The 27,530-nt window shown below is 36.7% G+C and overlaps 1 protein-coding gene across 6 annotated transcripts in view; it reads right to left on the reverse strand.

Annotated features, from left to right (window-relative positions):
• Positions 1 to 422: 422 nt before the first annotated feature.
• The window catches only part of DGKB (diacylglycerol kinase beta), a 298,275-nt gene continuing 271,167 nt past the window's right edge, over positions 423 to 27,530 (reverse strand). For all 6 annotated transcript variants that reach the window (XM_054385164.1, XM_054385162.1, XM_054385161.1 and 3 more), the window contains 3 exons: positions 13,194 to 13,314; positions 11,243 to 11,303; positions 423 to 530 (listed from right to left, as the gene is read on the reverse strand). In XM_054385164.1, coding sequence (XP_054241139.1) covers positions 423 to 530; positions 11,243 to 11,303; positions 13,194 to 13,314 — 290 coding nt within the window. The remainder of the gene's footprint in view (positions 531 to 11,242; positions 11,304 to 13,193; positions 13,315 to 27,530) is intronic.

The raw sequence follows: 27,530 nt of genomic DNA on the forward strand, positions 1-27,530 counted from the left end.
CTAATTGCCTGTTGATGTGAAGATGTTTGATTCAAGTGAAACTGTTGAACCTCTGGCATATGATCATTGCAGTAGAAAAAGTTTAAATGGAAAAGAGAAAATTAAATTACTCATGGCACTGTCTTCCCATATTCCATGGCAGAATTAGCCCATAGATTAGTAAATGGAAATGCATGCAACAAAAAAAAATGCTGTTTCACTTTATGTAAACATCTGCTTTCATCATGCAAAATGCCTACAAAACGGTGACAATATTTTTTCTAGTAGCATAGTTTTACATTAGCTCAGTTACAGAAACTGTTAAACCAAAATCCATGATTTTGCAAGTAGAAGATATTCTAAAATTCTCGAAATATTTCCAGCATAAATATTTCAAAGCCCAACAAAGCTAATTGTTTTTCTAAAAACTAAACTACATAGGCTTATTCCTTGCTGTGGTTCCTTGTTCTTTTGATGATGGAAGAGAAAAGACCGGTTTTTGGAGGAGGTCCCATCAACATGGGGGCTTGGTTCTTGTGAGTAATTTTTATCTGGGGAAAGAAAGAAGAAAAACAGTTATCTCTTGAGCTAGCTAGTTCAATTCCAAGTATTTGAGATGCTTGAATTATCTTGATATGCAATTTCCAAACCTTCTTAGTTTAATCAAAGATGAACAGAAAATACCTCTATTTTTTATGAATGATGTTACATATGCAGTAAAAAAAACTCTGTATGATCCTTGTTTCCACCAATACTTTAAATTACACACATAATCAATATTAACAATATGCAATAAAATACATGCCAATATCTAATCTTTCTTTTTGCTCATGGGATTCATTGCTTGCTGTTGAATACCTTATGTATCTACACGATGAGTAAGAATTTCAAAGCTGGAAAGGATATACACGCTGTCAGGCCAAGCTGCTGCCTAATATTAAGATGTCAGCTATGTCTTTGTATGCTTTATTTGTACAGTTAATCAAGCTGTACTTCTCTTTTAATACAGGACACTGCTTAATTTCAAAATAACCATTAGGAACAGAAGTCAAAAGTTAATACACAAAAAAGGTCAAAACAGACGAACCAGCGTTCTAATTTGTTAATTAGTTGTTAATAGAAGAGACTTAAATATTGAAAAGACTGTTTAAAACACTTTGTAAGACTGCTCTAAAGCCACCCCTTCTGATTTCTTTGATATAAAACTACGAATTACTTTAAATGAGACAACCTTAAAGTAGATTATATCTGCAATTTTCTCTAATTCAAGTCTAAATTAGAGAAGACATTTTATGAATGTATGCTATGCTCAAAGCTAATTGAAAGCAATTATCAAAGTGGCATTTTGTCTGTGACTTTAAGATACATTGTAAGATAATAAATGATTCTCATTATGTAATAAAAAGGTCACATCTTGCCTTTGGGCTAGTGACGCTAAGAGTTTTTCAAAAGCAATCCGAGACATTTTCTTTAGTGAACTACGACTAATACAAGAACCATCACTTATTAAATATCAGTTGTCACCTGCATAGTACCCACATCTGAGATGGGTATTTCTTTCAAAAAGAAACACCACCTCATTAAAAACTGGAAAAATATATCTCTTGAAGTGCATACCTGACATTTTCAAGTTAAAATGAATATCCTTCACTTGTCATTCACTAATAGTAATGAAACAAAAATGTACGTCACGTACAGAGGCTCATTAAAATATAGATCAGGACATTTCTTGGGCTGGAAATTTACTTTACAATATAAGGAGACAGAAACATAAAAATCTCAACAGAATGAGTGGGTTGGTTTAACTCCATTAAAGCTTTTACCTTACTTTCCAAACACTCATTTCCATGCCACCTTAGTTCATTAGTCTCAAATTTCATACATGACCTCTTTTTGTCAACATTGTTCATTAGTAACAAATTTAGCATATGGGATGGAGGGGAAGGGTTTGCAATCTAGATTAATTTTACATGGATAATAACTCTTGCTTTCGAAGACTGGCATCACCATATTTTCTCACAAGAATTTCTGCTTCAGGCAGTGCTGTGGAAGCCATCTCTCTACTTGGGGTAAGTTGGTGTTATTCCATTGATGTCACTTTACACCAGATGTTGATCTGGTCCTGGAAAATCGCCTAGAGGATTTTTGTAACTTTCACACAGAATCATTTCAGTTGGAAAAAACCTTTAAGATCATCAAGTCCAACCATTATTTAATTCTACCAAGGCTGGTGCTAAACCATGTTTCTTAACCCCTCATCTCTGCATCTTTTAAACACCTCCAGGGACGGGGATTCAACCACCTTCCTGGAGAACCTATTCCAGTGTTTGACGAACCTTTCAGTGAAGAAGTTGCTTCTAATATCCAACATGCTTTGTAAGACATATTTTGGGGTTCAGGAACAGTGATAACATCATCCTGATTCTGAGAATCAATAGACAAAGCAATCTGGAGCTGCTACAAGTGATTTTTTCAAGAGTTGCAAGGGTTCAGCTTATTGCTAGATTTAGCCAGGATGTAACAGTAGGAATGGTCTCAAGAGTTTACTTTCAGAGGTAAAGCCTAGTAATTCTATCTTAAAGTAAAAAAAAAAAAAAAGAGCAAAGCTCAGAAGATGGCTTTAGTATGAAGAGGTGAAGTAATCCTCAGACCCCATACAGATTGCATGTTGGATTGGGGCTGTTCATCTGAGGATGAATGCAATTATGTATTGAGAAAATGTTTATCGTTCCTAATGTTCTTTTTTGGCTTAAGCCATCTGTTTCAGAGACCATGACTTCTTCAGTATGTTGTATCCTATCAGCAGAGATCAGCTAATATGCCCGAACATTATTAACCTCTCATCATCAAGGGGATGTAGTCCTATATGTATTTTTCTAAGCCATATTTTCAACTGTTATAAATTGGAATGACTCCAGCAATTTCAAATAAAGTTTAGATGCAGAAAATTAAAAAATTAAGTGTAAACTTAAACAATATTTTTCCATTTGTTCAAAGGAGTCTGTGTTAACGCTGCACTGGTTAACAGTGATAACCATTGATTCCTTAATTTCCTACTGGGTGATGAAAAGAGATCAGAGTGTTTGTAAAGCACTCTGGCTTATTGCACTGCCTTGCCTGAAATAGGACAATTTTGTCTTTCTGAAGATTTTCAGGCACTGCATTTCTGCCCTGGACTCTTACTTCTGTGAGCGTTGATAATGTGAATTTAGGTGACAAGTGACAGTACACATTCAGATGGGAAGCAGCACTAAGAGTCTCAGAAAAACTGTTTTAAGTCAAAGTAGGACTGAACACTGGAAGTGCTGTACAGGAGACTGAAATGGTCAAAACAACAATTTAAAAAATGGAGAATAATCTTTAATTACAAGAAACCAAGGTTCAGTTTAGTTAAAAAGAAATTGCTACTTCAGATATATATAGATTCTGTGTGTAAGCACACATGGAGTGGCTAAACACCAGCTTTTGCTGTTCTGTTTCTCTTCCACTCAGCAGCAACCTGACATCTTTTTCAGTAGAAGCACCATTATAAAAAGGTTATATAAGACCTTTTCTGTCTGTTTTTAATTTTTCCTAGGTGAAGACATGATTTACACACACACAAGAAAAAGATAAAAATTCCAAAAGCTATAAACCCTAACTTAACAAATATTTAAGAACTGATTGCACCCTGACAAACATACTCACACAAATTATTATGGAACGATGGAAAATAATTTTTGAGATCACTTACTCAGTTTTAATGAAAACATGTAATAACTTACAGAAATTATGGAGGACATTTTAAACATAAATTAAGGGAGTGCTTATAGTGCCTGAAGTGATGCTGGAAGAAAAACCCCAAAATTCTGTTTGGTAAATTTGACACACATTAGTATTTAAAAATAGGCAAAATGAGGAAATAACAAAATTCCACTTGAGGCGAAAGTAAATAGCCACAGGAATTGCTAAGAGATTGTGGATTTTTGTTGTAAGGTTGATACACAACATTTCAGGCTAAACGCAAACTGTTGAAGCCAATGGCAGAAATCTCATTCACTAAGCGAAGCCAAGATTTTATCCTATTAGTTCATGATCACAGAAATTTAAAAGGCTGGTATTTGCGAAGCCAAGATTTTATCCTAATCATGACCACAGAAATTTAAAAGGCTGGTATTTGTGGTAAACAGGTTTGGCAAAAAAAGTACTACAACTACAATTTCAAATGTCACCTTTCCAGTACTAGAAAGTGTGTCCAACAATGTATTCGTGGGAAAGAACCAGATCTAATTAAACAAGAGCTGGTAATTGCTCCCTTATTGTTGACAGCAAAAAGAGAAGCCTGAATTAGTGATACTAAAGATATTTATAAATACATAACCCGGACATCTATTTCCTTCAGGAGCAAGTCAGAGTTTCAAATTATCCCTTGAAGCCACATTAATACCATGAAGTCACTAAATGAAATGCAGTGAGCATCAACACTTTTAGTGTGATAAGTATATTTTTTTAGGTCAGTTGGTTTGGCTTTCATGTTCCTTTTCCACAATATGTGCTGCTTACCTTCCTGATTTCAGAGAATGTCTAAATATTTACTGTGAACACAGAACATGGTGCTATAAATACATGCACCAAGTACAATACTAAATGACAATAGAAAAATGGAAACAGAGATAAACAGCTGTTTATAACATTTCAATTCACGTTAAAGAAAGAGCTCTTTTATTTTAAACACAGGGGAAAAAATGACAGAAAAACATTGTATCAAGTCAGATCCATCAGTTCACAGTCATGTTTTTCATGCTATCAGCAGGGTTTGGATGTTGATAGTTTTGAGGGTATGAGGGTTTTCCCCACAGCCTAGATGTCCATATGCTGCTCCCCTTACAGGAAACAGAGGGACGTGGCATTTCTGCTTCACAAGAGTGCCAAATATTTTTATCTTCCTGTGAGTGATCCAGAGCTGTACTGGGTGTCATGAGATGAGTAAGACCTACAGAATGTAGGTAGTGCTAAACAAACCCTGTGACCTGAACTCTGTGGCATTTTGGTCAAAAATCTCTTCAGATCTAGACCCGTTGTTTTAAATATAGCATTATGCAACACATCTTTTAAATAAATTTCTTAACAATATTATTGTGCAAAGTGCAATCAAATCTAATCAGTTTGGCATTAATTAAGCTCTAATAATATACTCTACTTTCTCTCCTAAGTAGTGTGATCCGTTTCCCCTTCATACAGGTAGATTGGAAAACGTTATGGTGTCATCATAATTTTTAAACACACTGAGAAAATGACAGAGCTGCAAAATTAAAATAAATGATTAATGGCATTTTTTCCATGTTTTGTACTAATAGGTATCACTGAGGTTTTAAATTAATAGAGCTGTCAAACTCAGGGTTGTTACAGATCCAGTGCAGAACTAAAATGGAAATTATGTATTCTAGAGACACCTAAAGATGACACTTTGGAATATTTTAAATTTTAATTAGTAGGTGCAATTGTTTCTCCCCCAGCCCCCCTCACCAAACCACTGCAAATTAATTGGCAATTAGTCACAACTAATTCTTTTCTTAACAATCTGAACTGGAAAGAAAGGTGCATTACATGTATTCGTCTGGGGTGCAGAAAGCACACATGCAGTAAATTGCTTTGTTGATTACAAAAACGACTGTTGTGAAATTAAGAAAAAATATGCATAGGTCAACAAAACTAATTAACATGCAGTGTACCTGTGAGCACAAAAAGTAATGCTCAGCTGCAAAATCAAGAGTTAGGAACTCAGTAAACCATTCTGGCATACAGAAATGTTATGCACGTTGTTGCTAAAATGGGAAAAAAAATGCAGCATTTTAGGACAACACCAGAAACTTTTTTTTTTTTTTCCTAGCAATTGACTTCCACTTACGGGTTAAATATATAATAACTCAAATGTTCTACTAAAATCAGCCACCACTCAATTCCTCTTTGCTCTAAAGAAGCAGACACAAAAGTTTAAATTCTTCCATTATAAATAAGAAATAATAAAAAAAAAAAAATCACAGGATCACAGAACATACTTGGTTGGAAGAGACCTTCAAGATTGTGTAATCTAACCTAAACATTATTATGTTCAGTGACATGAAAAGAAGATATTTTGTTGAAGAAGACAGAGTGTAGAATACAGCTGTGATCTGTGGGGTGTTGGAGCCAATGGATCCACAGGAAAGCAAATCTTGTGACCCTCTTCTCTCTGGTCTTCTCACCCAGCTCAGGCATAGTGCGATTATTAGTAAAAAGAGGGGTTTGTGTGTGTTTTAGCTCTTTGATTCTGTGTCCAACTACAAAAGTAGGACTCCACTAGGACCTCTGTGCTCAGGCTCATCACATCTCTATTGAGTAAAGGAAAAGCTAGAGAGAAAGTCACTATTAATTCACTATTAATTCACCCAAAGCTTCTTTTTAAGGTGCATTCAAATAAAATATTTTCAAATGTTATTTCTGTGTTTATTTTTTTTAATGGCATACTATAAATTTTCCTATCAGTAGTTAAGTCTAAAAATGACTTTCAGATGTCTATGAAACTATATTTCTGGCCATCCATTATGTGGGCTCTGACTATAGATTTTCATTTTCATTCCCTGATTTAGACAATATTCTTGCATCTTCTGCAGACATTTCTGCCTTCTGCTTTCAATCTAACGTTGCTAGCAGCTTGACACTCTTTCAGATATGATGCCAAGCAAGTCAGGAATAGATGAAAGAACTGAAACTGCAGTTATTTCTTATTAAGATGGAATATTCTTATGGATTTTTTCAAAACAATGCTAATAATTTATGTAGCTAAATTGAAAGATTAATTTTCTTAAAAAAAATCCTGATGGCTAAAGCTATAAGTTTATTGAATTAACTTGAGAGTCTTTCAAGTTTCATTACTATTAATGACCTGTTTGGAGATCAGGTGAAACCATAGATATCTTTTATGTTGCTATATTTGTCTGGGAGAGCTCTGATAGAATTTCCTCTTCAGCTAATCAGACGAAATGTTTAACATAACATTAACATTATCATTTTTCCTTCTCCCAAAGAATTCTCTATAAAAAACAGCCAGCACCAGAACAAGAGGACACAGTCTCAAGCTGCGGCAGGGGAGGTTTAGGCTGGAGGTGAGGAGAAAGTTCTTCACAGAGAGAGTGGTTGGCCATTGGAATGTGCTGCCCAGGGAGGTGGTGGAGTCACCATCCCTGGAGGTGTTCAAGAGGGGATTGGACGTGGCACTTGGTGCCATGGTTTAGATAGTCATGAGGTTTAGGGTGACAGGTTGGACTCGATGATCTTTGAGGTCTCTTCCAGCCTTCTTGATTCTATGATTCTATGATGTGATAGCCAGATTCTGAATCTTACTATACCAGAGCAGGATGCCTCTGTCACACACCAGTCTGCATGTGTTCAATATACTGAATAATGCTGGATGACAGATTTTTAGATTAAGCCACTCACATTTTAAAATACACACAGAACCTACAGGAATGCATTCCTGGTTCTTGCCTGGGGATGCTGGTGCATGAGCAGTAGAAGATCACAAAAGGTTAAAAGAGGAAGACTACAATTTCTTTAGAACTAAAACTGATCCCAGGGATGAAAATTAACAGTTCACAGCTTCTAGGAAATCACTGCATTCTTTATAGCATCCTACAGTATTTGCTCAGAGCCCACACTGCCATTTTAGGGGAACACAGTCTTGATATGCCTAAATGTCAGCAATCAGCAACTTGTGCTATTTGTCACAAAAAAAGTAGCAAAGATAAACTTGTTGATTCCTTCCTCAGGAAGTAAGTTTCTGAGCTTGCATGTGTAGCCTGCATCCCTTACATAACATGGATTTGATGTGGAACTTGTTTTTTCCTTAGTATGCATAATGGAATACCAGGAGAATTTTGACAGGTCAAACTAGGTTTCTTGAAAAAATCATTTGCAAAATACTCTCATTTGTATTGAAATCTGAAACAGAAAAAAATACTTCTGAGCTTAATCACTGGCATCTTGGGCCAAGGTTGTTTCAATATCTGCCGATCGTACGAATTTCTTTTGCACTTAGTCTCTAATTGATCAGTTCCTAAAACCAGTGAACTTAGATGACACTGAAGTTTCTGAGATGACCATATCAACACAGAAAGGGCTGTTTTAGCTTTGTAAAGGACAGTTGGAGGGAGAGACAGCAGCCCTTTTTTTGTGTGTGTGTGTTTTAGACAATAGCTTTCTGGCTGGAACACTGAGGCACAGTGTGTGTCTAACTGATACACAGGATCTGTGCAATAGAACAACGTGCAGTGACCTCTGTCCTAGAACTAGTAAGGGGGTACACCCAAGCACAACAGTAGCTCCTGTCCTTAAAACAATGTAACAAGGAAACTAAGTGCCTTCCCTCCGCGTCCCAATGCCAAACAACAGCTAGCAAGGGAATGTCTCCCCATGCCTCAGTGCACAATGTAGCACTGCCAGCATCTTTATATATGGGCCTCAATTCCTTGTAAAAGCTATGGAAAGAAATTTCCTAAGAGGGGAATAAAAAAAGAAAAAACAATCTCTAGTGTGTTTCCTAAAGAACTAAACTCATGGATTTCTTTCCCTGATCATCACACTTTTTTCCACTTAAAAATTACTCATTAATAATTTGCATTCAGGTAATTTTGGGAGAAAACTGTAATTCTGTCTCTAGAGAAGTCAAAAGCTCATGATTCTTATATTGGCTTCCTCATGTATTCATCTGAGATTTGAGCTCTTGCAACTTCAAATAACTGGCTACATATCTGGCTGCACATAAGTACTCTGATTTTATGGTTTGCTTTTTTTTCAGACTCTGGTTTTGGACATAGATCACTGAAATATGATCCTCATATCTGTGTGATCAGATACACACTTTGGCCTCTAAAGATCCCTGTAAAGAACACATTTAGAAATCAAATCTTCAATTCCATTTGAGAGAAAGCTAAATCCACCTTTGTCATTGTCTCAGGAGGAATTCCTAGTTACTTTGTAGAGAACTACAGGAAAAGCTCTAGTGTACTTAGAATTAGTGGGCTGCACGTACAACAATGCAAGCAGCAATTGCAATAAATACATTGAGCTCCTCAGCGGAAAAAAAAAACAACCCAGCATTTCCTGAAAAACTGAGTATCACACAAAATAATAATTCTATATTTAAATTCACAGATCTGTGGTAGTAGAGACAAATAGTTCATGTATTTTCTTCTCAGAAGAAAAAAAATACATTGAACAGTAGAGGTTTTTTACATGACACAGTATATTCTTTTAACAATGGTAGAACTAAAAGGATGGGTTCTACAGAAAAGTATATGTCATTTCTATCTCCTTTAAAATGGTACTTCAACTGGACAGCAGTAATTATCAGTAATAATTTAGTGTTTCCTCAAGGCAGTAATTGAAATGTAAGACTGTCTCTTTTCCCAGGTTTGTCCTCAATTGTGCAGGCAGCTCTTGCAAGCATTATCAATCAGAGAGCAGGCTTTTGCACTGTGCAAGCAATCAAGACAAAAAAAGCATGTGTTATTGCCAGCATCCTTCCATGAGTTCCCTTCCGTAAACTGAAAAATTATATGTCTTTTTCTTGAACAAGTAACTGCTGGGTTCAGTACTGTTGCTCTGCACAGAGCCACTGCTGTACAAGAGGCAAAGATAATAACTCTTAATTCTAAAGGGTTTCCTTGGAACAAATACCTCAGAATTCCCACTGTTGTGCCTTAACTCAGTGCATGTACACATGGCTCTCCTGTCCTTCCAGCGTCTGAACACTTACCATAGAGAATTAGATTCACAGATTGCATCGGGTTGGAAGAGATCCTCAAAGGTCATCTTGTCCAACCTCCCTGCAATGAGCAGGGACACCTCCAACTAGATCAACCTGCCCAGGGTCACATCAAATCTGATCCTGAATGTCTCCAGGGACAAGGCCTCAACCACATCCCTAGGCAGCTTGTTCTGGTATTTTACCACTCTCATCATAAAAAACTTCCTGTTTATGTCTAACCTAAATCTACCTTGCCCCAGTTTAAAGCCATTAGAGAGAATCTGACCATTAGAGTTCAGGCACTCTCCTCACTGTTCAGCTGTACACTATGGTCCATCTGGCAAACATGAACTATCACAGTCCTCTCCTGTCATCCTAACACACACAGTAAGAGTTACCACGCTTGTTAGCACCTTACTGAAGGTGCCCATTTTGAATTTTGTCCTTTAACTTTTAATTCCACTATAGGCATAAAGCTCATGAAAGTGATCCAGTAGCCTGTTTCAGAGAACTACTTCCATCTTCAGTTGGATTTCTTTCTTGTCACATTACTGTTCTGTCATGCTTACAAGCTACAAGGCTACGACGATTCATCTACTTTAAAACACAGGGGAAACACTATGGAAACAAAATGAGTAATATTTATATTAAAATGTGTTACTAGGACTATATTCAACAACAAAGGGCTTAAATTTCCTCAACATGTTCTCCAAATACTTGGTTACCCTTTTTAATTTATTGGCAAGAGATGAAAACGGAGAGTTCTTAGGCACACACGTTTCTTGTGCTGTGAAGAGTTACTGAAGGAAGCTCCTCTGGGTAAGCTCCAATGCTATCCTATGTTATCCTGGTTTCTGTTTACCTGCCCTCATCTCACACGTGTGGGCACTGAAAAAGAGATTATATTCCTTCATTTCTTCTTTAAACTGTAAAGATTTTAAAAATATTAGTTCTAATGCATAATTCAATCAGCACAGTCAAGACTTCAGGTTTAAATACAACCTCCTTGATATGAACTCTCAAAAGCACAATGGAAAATCTTCCCAAATTAAAGAAAAAAAATTAGTTATTTTATAAATGTTAGCATTGGCTTTTCCTCAGCAATGGAAACTATAAATCTGATACATCATAAATAGAAGATGACATTGTGTAAAGGGATGCTGGGATTTCACACTTTGAATATTTTCCAACTTCTGAAATAAATGCTTTATTATTCCATACTAACCTGTGGCAAAACCCAGCACGATAAACTGAAAATGCAGTGGGTGTTGAACTATATAGTAACAGGATCTGAAGATGTTACTAAAGTAAACTGAGTAAGTGCTGATCACAGTCATTGTGTTTTAAACCAAAAGATTCTCTTTCTGACTCTGAAAAAAACAGTATCAGTAAATATAAATCAATTAAAATTTTTGACCTTTCTGGTTTTTGTTACTCATTCAAAAAGTGAATAGGTTTTATTTTCATTTCTTTTCCTAGAGATAACAGTATCCTTACCGTGCAAGGAGTTTGCATCCAAGGTTCCCCATCTATCTGCATAGGCAGAGACTTGCTGGTCCTAAAGGGATATATTTCATAGCATAAGAAAAAGTAACTAGACAAACTGAGGAATGGATTTATTAAAGAGGCATATATGTGATGGGACACACATACAATCCTGATTTACTCCACAGCTTCTATGCAAACTCCAGTATGACCCAACATGCTTACAAAAAGTAACCCAGTCATTTAGGTGGTTTAGTTTGATTTTCAGCACACAAAGGAAAAAACACTGAAAACATTCACCACAGCAGAATGCTCTGTAATTTGTGAAATAAAGAGTGAATTATTCAAGAACTTCAGGAATAAACCTTATTAACTGCAACGACAAAGGAACCTCTGCTATTTTTGATAATTTAGGCTGACTGCTATAAAGGAAGTAAGAAATACTTTTTAGCTCTATCATCACCATTTATTAGAACCATAAAAATCTTTTTATGCTTGTGTTTAACTCTGGCTTACAGCTCTCACATAACATGACAACTGTAGTGTATTCAGAAGCTTTAACATTCCGTGTTATTAATTTAAATTATTAGTTAAGAGGCGTTGATTTTAATACAAAGCTACAGCCAGTGTTCTCTCTCTTGTTTTTGATACCTCATTAAGAAAAAATATGCAAAAATAATAATAAAGAAGTATGATCTTTCTTTCAACCCTGTATTTCTGCATTATAATAGATGGCATACAAGATTATGAGAAATAAAATGGAGTAGATAAATCTAAAAATGGAAAAATGAGTCAACCGAGCACCTATGATGGTGAGTGGAAACTCTGGCTTGGACACCATCTGAAAATGACTAACCATTCATAGGATTACTCAATGTCATCTACAGCCATAAGTGGAGAAAGGGAAGAATGTTCAATAAGCCCTTACTTCACAGATTTGGAGGGGTTCTGAGTCTATAGCAATTGTGGTCCTGTTGGTCCTGTTGGATACCAAAAGATCATTATAAGAATGATCTTTTGGTATCCAGAGAAGATTGGAATGCCTCTGTGACCTTATTTCTCTTAATTTTTGAAGTCAGCATTACCCAGTCCTTGTGGTCATAGGTCAGGCACTTTGGCATATTCTAATTCTTTTCTTAAAGTTTCTATTGCTGTTCTTTTGTTTTATGTACATTTTAGGCTTCTGGAGCTTATGATTTTATCAAGATTTTGGAAAATTCTTCCTGTGAAATTCTTCACTAAGGAAGAGCTGATCATCTCTTTCTCTTTTCCAGTCATAATCTCATCCAAAAGTTGGAATAATTATTTTCTCCTTGAGCCCTAATCCAAGTTTCCTCTATTGTGATTGTTCTGGGTCACTTTAAGCATAGTAAACAATAAACCCCAGCTAAATTATTGTGCTCCACCGATAGCAGCTTACACATGCCAAAACATTTATTAATAGTGACTCGGCAGTGTTAAGTAAGTAAAAAAATAAATTAAAACCAGAACACTTTGACTTCCACAGATCAAAAAAATTGCTTCACAAATACTAATTACATGCTGCTATTACCTGGTGAGGTATGCATTTTAAATGAATTAAAATACAGCAAATTAACATTAGACGACTTTTTGCTCAAAACTGTGCAAAGAGTGTATTAATAACAAAACCCAAGGTGTTCATGCCTTACTCCTTCCCTAACTCTTGACATTCATATTGATAGGATGAAATGACAGTCGAATACAACACGTGAAGACTGCATGGAAACACTCTTTTTCTGTATTTTTGACATATTTAAAGAAATGAAAGTGTATGGACATAGAATATGGATGGAATAAATGTATTTCACGTGCAAAGATAACACTTTCACAAGAAACAAGTACAATAATTATGACTATTAAACTACCAAAGAAGGTGAACTGATGATACATAAGATTTACTGTTTCACTACAGCAGTGCAGTGCAAATTAAAGCTGCCAGTACCTGATGACAACAGATGAGCACTGGGCAAGCCGTCTTCCAGCACTTTTCAGACCTGTGTATATCTGTCCCATCTCCATGGCTCCCTCAAGACCAACCACTTCCATAAGCTGGTCACTTAGATCTGCAAATTTGAAGAAAAACACATTTTGTCTGGACAGCGTTTTGGTAGTGGACAGCCAAAGAATGTTTTCAGAGGACCAGATGACAATGAAAGATGTGGCAGAAATGATGATTCCTAAGAACCTGCAGCTTTAAGATTGGACACATCTGGGCCTGTTTTCACACCACTCTAAAATATCCTGACCAAGATTACTCTAAACTACAAAAACAATCTCCATGCTTTATCTTAATGCATTAATACTGAACAAATAATCTTATTTTATGAGAAAATTGGAGAGGCTCCTTCATTTTGGTTACAGACATAGAATGGAATGTTTGCAGTTTAGAAATTTTTGCTGACCACTGTTTCAACAGATAGGCAACTTTTCCTTCCTGGTGAAGGAAAAGTCAGTGCTCCATACCTTATTGGATTCTCTTCTACACAATCCATTCCAGATGATGTGTACAATTGTAATTTAGCCTGTGTGTGCACATATTATTATTGCAGTCTTTAATTATAAGGCCACGTACTGTTTTTTGTATTGGATCTTCGTCTCAATTAGTGCATGGATTTAATGCAAAAAGGGCACAAACCCCCTTAATATCAGTAGTTACTCGTCCTGAACTTTGTGGTACTTGTTTGCATCCTATTTTGTATTTTTGTTTGACATTGCTTTTTGACTATGTAACATTTTGGCATTAAACTTCCAAAAATATTTAAATAAATAATGCCTCAGGTAAAATAAATATTAGTTTGCTTGACTTCAGTGAGCAAAAAAAAATTCTGTCTAGAATTTCCAATACAAACAGAGATACAACCAGAAGCCTACACAGTAATATAGGTTGTTCAAGGAACAACCAAGTAAGGTAATGAAATATTATCCAGAATCAACTAGGGTGTTTTCTATGCAATGTCTGATATGCTCCCTTTGAAATACATGTTGCCAAGACCAGATGGACAAGAAAAAAATTGTTTTTTCAACCTGTATATTAGGTGTGTTTTATAGATTGGCTCTTAACATCCCTATTTCCAAAAGGTACTTTATTTGGTGAAGCACATCAGTGAGCTAAAATGTTAGCCTATCATTGTACTCTAAAAACAAAGAAAGGAGGGTACATTATTCTTTATATATTTTAAACCCTTCAACCTTTAATGAAGGAAGAATTTCATGCTAATTATCATATCTGTGAGACTAGACCAAAGTTTCAAAGGGAGTCTTTTCAGTTCACTTCTTTGGGCTTTGAATGAAGGTAATTAACTGAAAGAAGTACCGTGATAAAGGTGAGGAAAAGTATTAAAAGCAAATAGGATTTATGGTCTGGATCATTCTGCTTCCAACTAGAAAATATGATACTATCCAAAGCCTTCATTTTAATTCTTATACTTTCTTAATATTCTTTTCCATGATCATTTTCTCATCACAGTGAAATCAGTTCCATATGTTATCAGTGAAGCAAAAATAAACTCTACTCCTTTCTATTAAGGAAAAATGATAAAATGGACAAAAGATTAAAATATGATTAGTTTTAACTATATAATTTTAGAATTTGAATCCCTGCAACACATGCAAACCAAATTTTATCTATCTGGCTTTCTGCTAAATTGTTTTTCTCTTGAAATGTTTTCCCTTAAGTTACTAATTTTTAAGCTGAACTCAGATTTAAAGAAATTCTGCTTTTCTCAATAGTCATAGGATTTAAATGGGAAAGTCCCACTCATGTGGAAAAGCTATTATATTCTAAAAGCATGCAGAACTTCATAGATATACTAAATCATTAAAATGTTTCCAGCCAAAGAAAACATCCAATTCCTATTCACTTGGTTATCAGAAAATCATTATTTTTTAAACAGGAGAATAATTAAGAACAGATTTTTATTACTGACAGCTCATGCAACATATGCAAGATTCAGAATAGTGACATTTGCAGTGATATAAATTTGATGCATCATTTTTCAATAGCTGTGAGTTAGTGCCAGTAACAGCAGGTAACTAAGAGCCAAATCCTGCCCTTTGGTCTACACCACACATATCAAAAAAACGTGGCATAATAAACACTGGAAGATAAAACTGAACTTATCTACTAAAAAAGTGAAGCCTTTTCAAAAACTTCACACGTGCAGTGGCACATTCCCAAAGTGGGGTTATTTTAGGCCACATATGAATATTTTTAGAATCAAGCTTAAGTTAGACACAACCTTCCTTCAGAAGTAGTGGAAACTAAAGCAAACATAACACGCAATCATCAACTTCGGGTTAGCGCATGCTCCTGCCCTTGCTGATCTGATGCTTTTGCATAGTCTTATCCATTTCAGCAAATGCTTGAGCTACATTGACTTAGACAAGAATTAAGAGTGAGCAAAATGGTAAAAGGGAGTGTGTATATTTTAGTCCAGTTCTTCAAAGATGTTACATTGCTGTAGGTGCACTAGTTGAATCTGAAGGGTCAAGTCAGCAATGAATAGTTTACATTTGTTCTTAAAAGTCCCCACCAAGGACTCTGAAAGAGACTAAGATCTATTTTAAAAAATCAAGTCTTGTATTAAAAGAAAAGATAAGAAAGGGGAAGTCATTCTTCATTCTGGTGGAAGGTTATCACAGAGTTCTCATAACAGCAACAACAATAAAAAAAAAATCTGTGTTAGCCTCCGTACTGCTCAACAGACATCTTTAAATAGCCTGACAATGGAAGTAGATAGTAAGTTACTGAGAATTCAACAAAGAAAAAAAATATAGAAGTTTAAGAATTTTACATTACTGAATAATAGGGCCTATTGCAAGGGTAGAAAATTCAATAGATGCAACTCAACACCCATGAGGGAAAACAGAGCTACCCACATATAAAAGAGCCAACTTACAGATATGAGCAATGTTATAGGTATATCTATTTATCCAGGTTTGAGTTAGAACAGAACTAACTCTGTTCAGTGATTTTACTTTTCAGCTCAGTCTCTCCTCAGTAACTGCACTTTCTGAAGTTAGTGGCATGGTTTTACAGACAGTGTCTGCTTCCAGAAATGATAACTGTTGATGTTTATACTTCCTAACAAGGATTGGTGCGCAGAAAGCCTCTTGCTTATACTTACTCCTATAAAAACCGAAGTCTGCCAAATCTTGTCTACTACACAGGGGCGCTGCAAAGCAAGAGGTTGCAGCTTTGGGAGGAGCAGACAGCACAAATGAATCATAGAGTGATCTGGGTTATCCAACACCTTCTGCATCAAGCAGGGACATCCTCAACTAGATCAGGTTTGCCCAGAGCCCTGTCAAGCCTCACCCTAATATCTCCAGGGATGGGGCCCCCACCACCTCTCTGGGCAACCTGTTCCAGTGCTCCACTACCTCATGGTAAAGAACTTGTTCCTAACATCCAATGTAAATCTACCCTTCTCTAGTTTCAAGCCATTGCCCCTCGTCCTGTCACTACAGGCCTTTCTAAACAGTCTCTCTCTATCCTCCTTGTAGGCCCCCTTCAGGTACTGGAAAGTTGTCAAGGTCCCCCCGGAGCCTTCTTCAGGCTGAACAACCCCTACTCCCTCAGCCTGTCTTTGTAACAGAGATGTTCCAATCCCCTGATCGTTTTTGTGGCCCCCCTCTGGACCCACTCCATCAGGTCCATGTCCTTCCTGTATTGAGGGCTCCAGAGCTGGATGCAATATTCCAGGTGAGGTTTCACCAGAGCAAAGTGGCAGAACCACCTCACTCACTCTGCTGGGCCATGCATCTTTTGATGCAGCCCAGTATGCCGTCGGCCTTCTGATCTGCAAATGCACACTGTGCCCGTGTCCAGCTTCTCGTCCATCATCACCCCCAAGTCCTTTTCCACAGAGCTGCTTTCTATCAGATCATTCCCCAGCCTGTATTGATAATGAGGATTGTTCCAGCCCAAACAACCCTAAAGTGACCAGCAATGTACTTCATTCCATATATGTCATATTCAGCACAATGCTGACAGGTCATGAGAATCAAGCTCTCTTCTTCTAAGGCAGATTCTGACCATTCTGCTTTTGATTCCAATCTGTATGTTCCTGAAACCAGTTCCAGAATCCAGCTCCCAAATCCAGTTCCCACCTGCTGCTGAGTGCAGTCTGAGACACCTCAGTGCCTGCCCACAGCATCAGTGGTGACAGTGACGCAGCTGCCATGGAGGGGATTGTGTTTGAAACTGGTTTGGTATATATTTACATGCATTTCATGTTATTGTTATAGTTTTCATTATTGGTATCACTCCCTTTCACTTCCTCTTTGAGAAGGGAGAGGGGTTAATAGAGAGCATCTGTTATTTGTCTAGAGGGCTGGCCCAGCACTAATGCTTGACAATATTACATCTGAAAATAAAGATCAGGGTGTGTGTCTGTGTCTATATGTCAATGTATATTCATTTTGGTCACCCACAATTAAAAGTCATGCAGGAATTAACATTTTGGAGTTACTGCAGCTACTTCTATGAAAATGTCATCTCAATGTGGTCAAATATCATTTAAAAAAGGTAATTGGTGCATCCACACAGTATGGAGTTTGCAGTGACAGTCTACTCAGCAGTGCACAGGAAAATACAAAATAACTAGAAATGACTGAGCAACAAACATGGAGCAGCTTCTGTATGGGAAAAATTAGACTAAGACCCTTCAGGAAGTAAAGAGCTAAGGGAAGAGAGATGAGAAAAACAGAGAGTGTCATGGAGTAGGCAAAGACAGTAGTGCAATTCAGATTTCTCAAAATGCAAGAATTAAGGAGTTTCATTCCAGAATATGCAGGAAATCCTTTTTGCATATTAGTTTGTTATACCATGATGCCATACTAGACTTTGAAATTCTCTAAAGCAGTAATTGATACATGTTTGGTATCTTAATGGAATAATCAGTTCAAGTCTGCTCACTTATGCTCTATTTCTCATCATGCAGTACAGGCTGGTGTACAGGTCACATACTGAGCTACACAAACTTGTGGGTTGAGTTAGCACCACTGTTCATGCTGTCATTTTATACATCTCATAAATTGTAGACCAGAATAATGAATGCTGCTGTGCAATAAACATCATTCATCACTTCAAAAGCTGATAATGTGGACTTTTCCATGTTAGGTATCCTAACCATGTGACACCCAATTCAGAAACTCACTTATTTTCAATCCTCCAATTATATTCTAAAGTTACATACTTGTGCATGCATCTTTCTGTGTCTCTATCAACTAGAGAGCAAAAAAAAAAAATCTCTTTCTAGGCATGTTGCATTTCTTCTAGGTTCTACAGACTTTATTCTAAAGAGGAAACAATCAATCGGTGGCCATACTGATAAAATTCTCCTATAAATGCTTCACCTGTTCTAGAAGTTTTAGGAAACTAAAGGCTAGATTTTCAAACAGAATTCAGCAGCTAACAGTGAACAACAAGAACTACTGGATACTGAGCAAGTTTTCAATCTAGACAGGATATTCAATTGCCTAAATGGGTGCTGAAGTCTCATAGGTAAACTATCATGGAGAGCATCTCGGTATTAGCGCATTAGGAAAGTGGTTTTTTGACTGGTGCCTTGGGGTTCTTGAGTCTGTTTGTTCTGCTTTGAGCTCTGTGAAAGAGCTGAAGGCTCTCGCTTGTTTTCTATGTGAATGAGCCATTAGAGTGTGTGGGAATGTTTTCACAGCACCATGCCTCTCCTGCCCTCTTCCACAAACCAAAGTACTTCACGTGTCTCCTCATATTAGCCCTGTCAGTAAACAAAGCCAACTCTCCCGGGAGAGCGCTGCTGTCAGCAGATGGTGACTAGCATGCAGAGGGGCATCTGACCCCTTGCACTCATTCCTGATGGGGAGATAAAGTCACTAGGGAGATGACTGGCCATTTCTTCCCATCAGGCAGCAGAAGAAAGAGAAGTCCAAACAGAAACTTGCATAAGTGGCACACAAAACACTATGTGAATATAAGCCCTTTATCTCACTTCCCTAAGGCACGAAGAAACACACTTGGAGACTTTAAAGTTCCTTAGTGAGGAGTTTACATTATCCATTAGCTCAGCATTATCTGAATGCTTCAATATTCAAAGTGAACACAAAACACATTTGGAATTCATCTATGAAGATAAAGCAAGGAAAGTAAAACGGGATAGGGGGTGGGAAGAAGCATGGTGTGATTAGAAATACTGATTTACATAGAGAACTTTCCCTATGTAATGGAGCTGATTTTGATATCCAATTTACCCTTGCAATATATAAATATTGCTGTCCTGGTGAGAGATTGAATGTCAGTATTATAACTTGGGGTTACTGCACTCACTCAGGCACATTTGCATAAGAACACTGTTGGTTAGTGGTAAATCTGTCTCTGGCAGCAGTTTGTCTTCAAAGAGAAGGGGCTCCATGGCTTACTAAATGTAATCAAACCTTGCTAATCATCATACTGGAAATGTTTTGGTTCCAGCTAAAAAAATGGAGAAGAACTTGAAAGCCCTTATGGTGCCAGAGTATCCTTGAAAAACACCTGAGCTCAACGCTCTGCACAACATGAATGCTTCAGTATCTTCCTACAACATGGCATGCATTAAATCTACAGCTATCCATTATGCAGGAATGTGGGGTCACTTGCATATGCAGGGATAGAGACTGTTGTTCTACAAAATACTAAACAATGTGTTTAATGTCACAGTATTCTCATTTTAAGTGAACAGTTTTTTCTAGAGTCCTGGCTACAAGAAATCAGTAAATCAAGAGCAGTCTATACATCCTGCTTTTTGTTATGCTTTGCCCTACAGAAGCTACCTGAAGTAATGTATGGATCAACATTTATCATTGCTTATATCGGAGTTGTTCCTGGAGGTCCCAATGACGTCAAGGCTCTGTTTTGTTACTGATTCACAGACATATGATGAAAGACAGGTTTTGTCTACAGAATTTATAAAATAGACAAATAAAATGGACAAAGCATTGAGTAAAAATAGTATTATGTCCATTTTACAAAGTGAAAATTGTACACAGCCAAGCTGAGGTCCTGCAAAAGGTTTGTTCTAACATTCATCTGGATATATTGTGTGAAGACCCAAAAGAGCCATAATGTTACTTCTACCACATAAAGTTAAGAACATGAGTTTGCAGAACTGACCCAGCCAAGATCACACTTTGTGGCAGAGACAGGAAATAAATCAGCAAGTCCTGAATTTCAACTTTCTGCTTTTAAAAGTCTATTCTCTCTCTTAATACTCACTTCAAGGACATACATCAAGTCCTGCATCTGTAGTATTTGACCCAGTTTTGAGTATTTTGCGTTACTGCCTTTGCTTGTAAACATTACAAATCTCAGGTGGCTCCATACATCTATTTCATGCCAGTACTCTTCACTCTCATCTTGATATTTTTTTTCTGCTGGTTTTAAAACAAAACAAACTAGGCCTGCCTCTTAGTGTGAAGAAAGGAAGATGTATTACTGCTATAATTTTCACCCTGGTGAGATACTCAGATATGGTGATAATAAATTAGGCAGATATTTGTATGCATATATATAAACACACAAAAATACACACCCATTTTATACCTGTGTGGACATACATACATATGATATATGCCCATATTTATGCATATGTGAGAAATTCAATATATTTTTACTCCACCGTCTGAATTGATGATGCACTGAATAGCTTTAATGGGTTAAGGATGCATGGGTACTATTTTTGACACTTAAAATGAATATAATCAATAAAATCCTGTCTCTCTGGAGGCCAGATTTCCCCTAGTATCTTGTGTCTTGCATCAGTCTAGCACGGAGATTCCATCCTTGGAATCTTTTAACAGATCCATTACACAGTAGTAGGCTGAGCTGTAATTTTTCTGTGTATATAATCATCTCCTGACTCTCATTAATCATTGAATGACAAGTTACTCAAAAAAAAAAAAAAAAGGGGGGGGGGAAACAAGGAAGAATCAGTCGTTATAATTAAATATTTTATGGAACAGTTAATGTGCACAGAAGGCCTTTGTGCAACTTTTCCTTAAGTGAACTTTCTTTTTTTCCCAGCTTACCAAAGGGAAGGAGAGTTCTTCATAGAAACTTTTTTGATTAATAGTAGAAGGAGAGAAATAAAAATACAACCCACAACAAAAAACAACTCACCCCAGAGAATTCAAATTAAATGTTCTCCCACCCAAAAGCTACTCCCAAATACCAATGTTCAGATGTTCAACATTTGAAACAAGAGGTTTCATCTTCCAGTTCGTGAGCTCACTATGGTAAAGCTTGGCAGGAAAAAAAAATGTATTTCATATAGATTTATTCTTTTAATAGTTTGAGGTACAATTGCATTGAACAGGCTGCTGCACCAAAAAGCCTCCTATTATTTTAATCTGTATTCTTTTAAAAGTTATTTGTTCAAAAGGATTTCACTGTGTTACGCTTATACCCCCTTCATCCAACAGAACAAAAGCTGTTCTATGAAAGGAGTCTAAACTTGGACAAACTGTAAAAAAAAAAAACCAGAAGAAAAAAAAGAAAAAAAAGAGGCAAAGTTCCTCTCTGTTTTTATCAAATTTGATTGCTGCAGCTGTTCCCAGTTTCTCTATTTTAAAAATAGCCTTATTCAGTGCCTTGCTGGCTAAAGGCCAGAGTACCATTAGAACATGCTGTACGGAAAACCTCTATTCAGTTACAGATACAGAAATATATTTAAGATCAGTGGGGGTCATCTGCAGCAAACACTCATATGGGAGAAAATGGAATTTTAATGTGCTTGGACTGCTCACCACTTTTAACAGATATTTAAGAACTTCAAACCGGATATCTTTCTATTTGTATTGGTACTATCATATTACTGAACATCAGGTACAATACAATATGAGCAAGTCAAGATCACTTCAAATGACAAAAATAGATCTAATTCTCAAATTACTCCTTAGTAGTTCTGGCATGTCCCTTTAAATGGCTCCTAGTGATATTGGATATTTGATTAGCACATAAAAATGCCACAGCCTAGAAAAGAAAAATACAGTAATATTGATGGAAATGTAGAAATCTGATCAATGAAAACCAGCTTTGATTTGTACATTTCTAAGAGAGCTAGTACTAACAGGGGATAAATGTTCCCTTTCTGCAGGGTAGAAACTCTAATAATGACATTATCTCTACACCTCTCCACCAAAGAGTTTTTAGTTATCCATTAGAAACCAAAAAAATCTTCATTCCATTTACATGAGTATTAAAACTTTTGATTAAGGTGATAGTGATTTTGGTCCAGGAGCTCAGAAAAACCCCAAAGATGATCTTCATTCCTCTTTCTCTTAATGAGAACCAATTCCATTTGCTTCCTCTGCCATATGAGTATTCCAAATAACAGCATGCAGAATGGGTACTTGTTTGAACAACAGCAATTTTTAGTTATTAACCTAACACCAGGAAAGTATTCTGAAAATCAATGAGATGTATCATAGATCATTTTAAGCCATTTCTGATGGTCTAGAATGCCTGCATTAAAGTATTCAAGGTTATGTATTCCTACTGTAGCTGAAGGAGGAGTCTTCAGCATGGTAGAGATATCAAAAGTGATCATTTGGATGGGTAGTAACAGGAAAGAAAACACAGCAGTGATGGCATTAATATGGTCTGTATGATTTTGCTGAGACTCCAAGTTTTTAGGGGTTGGTTGACCTTCAAAGTTTGAGCCCTCACTCTCTCAGTACCTGGTTTAACATAGTTAAATAAATGCTGCATCATACTTTGGATTGCAGTTTCAATTACAAACATTGTCCACACACTTTTGTATAGAAGGAAGATCACACAATTGAATGAAATCAAATCCAGTGCCCTCTGGGGAAGGTATTCCTGTCTTCAAAGTAGATCAGATAGTTGTCCTAAAATTCCTGCAGTGAGTGAAAGCAAACAAGATTTGACTTAGTTTCCCACTAAAGCTAATGTGTTTGGTGTTGTCTGAAGTGTCCCAGGATTTTAGGAGGGCCATAAAGATGATCAGAGGGATGGAGCACCTCTCCTATATAGATAGGCTGTGAGAGTTGGGATTGTTCAGCCTGGAGAAGAGAGGCTCCAGGGATACCTCAGAGCAGCCTTCCACTATTTGTAGGGAGCCTACAGGACAGCTAAAGAGAGACTTTTTACAAAGACATGTATTGATAGGATCAGGATTAATAGCTTCAAACTTGAAGAAACTAGATTTAGATTAGATATTCAAAAGAAATTCCTCACCGTGAGGGTAGTGAGGCACTGGAACAGGTTGACCAGAAAAACTGTGGAGACTCCAAGCCTGAGAGCATTCAAAGCCAGGTTGAATGGGGCCTTGAGCAGCCTGGTCTAGTAGGAGATATCCCACCCATAGCAGGGGAGGTTGGACTAGATGAACTTTAAGGTCTTTTCCAACCTAAACCATTTTATGATTCTATGATTCCATGACTTCAGGACATTCACAAAGGGTTGACAAGTCTGACACAAGAGCAACAGAAGCAGCAAGGTGTCTTGAAAGGAACTCTAACTGCATTGAGAGCACATATATGGAGAACTGAAGGAAGCTCAGAGCTCAGTGATTCAGACGAAGAGTCAAAAGAGGTCTAGTTTTCTGGAGAAGCATGTTTTTCTCTCTTGTCACCAAGAGGAATCTTGGGATGCTTGGTCAACTTAGCAGTATGTCTAAATCTAACTTACTGCTAAATCTACCACCCCAATGTTACCATATGTGTTGGCTCCTTTGTGGAGGCTAAGGCCTGCCAGAAGAAGAAGAGAAGATACACTCTCTACTTATTGTCTGATGTGACAAAAGTGTGCTTGCTATCTCCAACACTGAGCTCCAAGTACATAAGCAGATTTTCTTAATACTTACCTTGCATTTGTTCTGTTCTCGTAATTTGTCATTACGAGTTTTTCGTCTCTGCTATTTAACAAGATATGGAGTTGTAGGTATTTTTCTTCCTATCTAAACTACACACATTGCTAAAAACTCTGTACTTTTTTTGTACTAATGCTGTTTTACAAAAAGACAGTTCCAGGATATGCAAAAATCTTTGTTGTTAGAGAAACTACAGGGGAAATTTGCTTCTAATAGTGCTGCAAGAAAAATAAATGTCTCCTTTGATGTGCTTTACATGGAAAGTTATTTCAAAGGATAAAGAAGAAAGCAAAAATAAATTCTTATTACACCTTTCAGTAGTTTAAATATTAACAACTCACACCAAACTATTTTACAGTAGCTTTTCTCATTTACTGTACACAGGAAGGAAAGGAATTTCCATAACCACGATCAAGACAACTACAGAATAGTCCCATATTTCTTTTCAAGGACAAAAAGATGAGAGTCAGCTACAAGTATCATAGTAGCAAGACTCCAGTTATTTTTAGTATTCTGGTCCTAAACAGTATAAAAGGGAAAGGACAAACTTTATTTCATTCCAAACAAAAAAAAAGATGATTTACAAACAAAACTGGATCTGGTTATGATATCGTGCCACAAAATGAAAGCCATAGTCTTTCACTAAAAACCAATCTGAACACACTGCTCAGCTAACACTCTTCATGATGTTTCAGGCATTGGAGAAATACAGAATCAAAGTCCTCACACAGAACTAACTCACCCTGAGATCCTGGGTTTAAAATCTGTACTGAAATATGGAACCTTACTGAATTTGTCTTTAGAGAGTTTTGACAAGGTAAGAAAAATATGTCCTTGTGAAGTGTAAAGCAAAATAGGAGACCTAGAAAACTAAGGGAATTATTCTCATCTTACTTCAGTTCTCATTTTTCCCTCTCATTTTTGTTCTGAATGATGGAGAGTAAGAAAAAGTACATGTGAAACACATAAGGAGATCAGAGTGCATTTGCATTTTAGTTGTTTTCAGGCTGGACTATGCTAATCCTGAAGACAGCAACACTACTCACAATAGTAGTCATCACATCTGGAGTTCCTGACTGAAATTCTGCTGGAGTTCCTGACTGAAATTCTGCTGGAGTTCCTGACCAGCTATGTTTCAGCAGGTGGACAAGCCTCCTAGTTACTGGGATTGTGACAGGAGAGCTCTTCAGGAAAGGTTTTGTTCTTTCCAAACTCACTATTTCATCTCCATTATGTATCTTTGTTTAAATTCCTTTTCTAGGCATTGAGGCCAAAACTGAAATTGCATACAGGATTACCCTTCAGTTCAGACACATATGACCTTGAGAAGTCAATTTAGTGCATGGGATTCTAGGTGGGCCAGAATGGGACATGCTGTTGTGCTGTTTACGTTGCTACTTCTATTGTATGTGTTAATTGCACAATATACACTGTATATTATTTGGCAATACTTGCAGGGAGTGTTAATGTTCTTCATCATGCTAACTGAAACAGAAGGAAAAGAAACCTTTCAGGCTGACAAGTCCTGTCTGCAATCCAAACCAGAAGAAGCAAACCCCAAATCAAATTTGAGTTTGGAACAATCATTCTGGGTTTGTTTTCATTTTACTAATAAATTACACACTGGAAAGTAAGGGTAGAAGGGTGGATTTTTGGTTACATATGGAAATTAATCTCAAGGGACAGAAGATTGTTCATGAATGTGATGGAATTTTCACCTTCCAGGTTACTTTCAACAAATAGCTGTGAGACAAATTTTTAAAGGACCTTAAATTTAGTCTCTGCCAACAAATTATTTAAGCATGGATATTCAGTAATATCAAATGTATTACATGCATGTTTCAAGCATGGCTGTCACACACTCTGTTTATTCAGGCCTATCTCTATGGTAACTATTTTATGGCACCTGATTTCAGAATACTAATTATAAAGCAATATAAATAAGGTTATGTACCACAAACAGGTTTGCATTTACATATTTGAAGCATCTGAAATTTCAGCCTTACTTGTATAATATAATTTGTGACTGATTACAAAAATATTTTTCAGCATTGTAGTTCCTGCATGGTAGTAGTGGCTGAATTTTCTTTTCCATAACACTAGCTTGCACTAACATCAGCAATACACAGGGACTGCAATATGCTAAGGGAACTAAAGGAAGTAGAAGATGCAGGTGCACTAATAAATGTGTGGCCTTTGGATTACAGTATTTATATCTGCTATGTTAAGCTAAACACAAACCTAAACGCTACACGTAAGAAGTGGTACAACAAGAACATCTGTGTTGGGGGACTGAACTGGCATGGCTAATACCTCCAGTGCCAGGTGCAAAGGAAATTTCAGTACAGCTTGAGTAATTTTGACTGCTAGCATCTGTATGTATCAGCTAATCTCTCCTCTTCCCTCCATATTCCACTAGAGTATTTGAACGATACACCTGATTTTAGATTCCAGCACTGCAAAGACAGGTTGTGATCCTTCTACTCCTGGATTATAGCCCTTCCCCTCCCCTAATTAATTAATTAATTATGAATTTAGGTCTTGCTTTTCATAGAAGCATAAGGCCAGAGTTACTAGTATTTTCTAAATGTATGGTTAAGGAAAATGAGCATTTTTGCCTGGGAAAGAAAAAAATATTCAAGGAAGAATCATACCTTTGATCTATTTAAAGCTGATCAAAATGCCCGTAGAGAAAGCTTTTTCTCTCTAAGATACTAAAAAGTTGGACTAGAACTTCATATTTCTCTGAGACTATCCACTCTTCTGAGAAATTCTAGATTTTAATCTCAAGTCACTTTTAAAAATGAACCTTCAAAATAAAATGAAAATTTTCACTTCAAGTAATATATTTAATTCATAGAAACATTGATGACATTCGGTAGAAGACTTAAAGTACTTGAAAGAACAAGACAGCTGGCAGGAATGATTGCTAGGAGATGCAAACCCAGTAATTTGTGATGTTCTCATTTATGCCCAGTCTTAATAATGTTTGAAATACATGAAATTTCAGCACAGTCTACTGCGGCTATGACCTACTGTATCAAGTGGTTCAGGCTCAATCTTTTATTTATTAGGCAAAGATTTCAGGAATCAATTGTTCAGAGCAGAAAACGTGAAAAAAAAACAACTAGCAGTGATCATTCTAGTTAAAGTGGAAGCCAACAGCCTAATCACCCTTACAATGGCATCAACAAGAGCCAAAGCTGTTCCCAAGAAAGGATTGGGAAAAGAAGAAAAAAAAGAAATAAATATGGAAACATAAGAATAATGCCTATATTCTGGAACAAAAAAATCTATTCATGTTGGTGCACTGTTAATGTGTCTGAACTATAGCTCTGTTTCATCTGTCCAGCACTTTTAACAAGGCCTACACTTCTATTGAAGACAGGAACAATATGTTGTCAATCGTGCAACTGAACATACTGAGC

The sequence above is a fragment of the Indicator indicator genome, chromosome 11 (genome assembly GCF_027791375.1).
Source record: "Indicator indicator isolate 239-I01 chromosome 11, UM_Iind_1.1, whole genome shotgun sequence".
NCBI lineage: Eukaryota > Metazoa > Chordata > Aves > Piciformes > Indicatoridae > Indicator > Indicator indicator.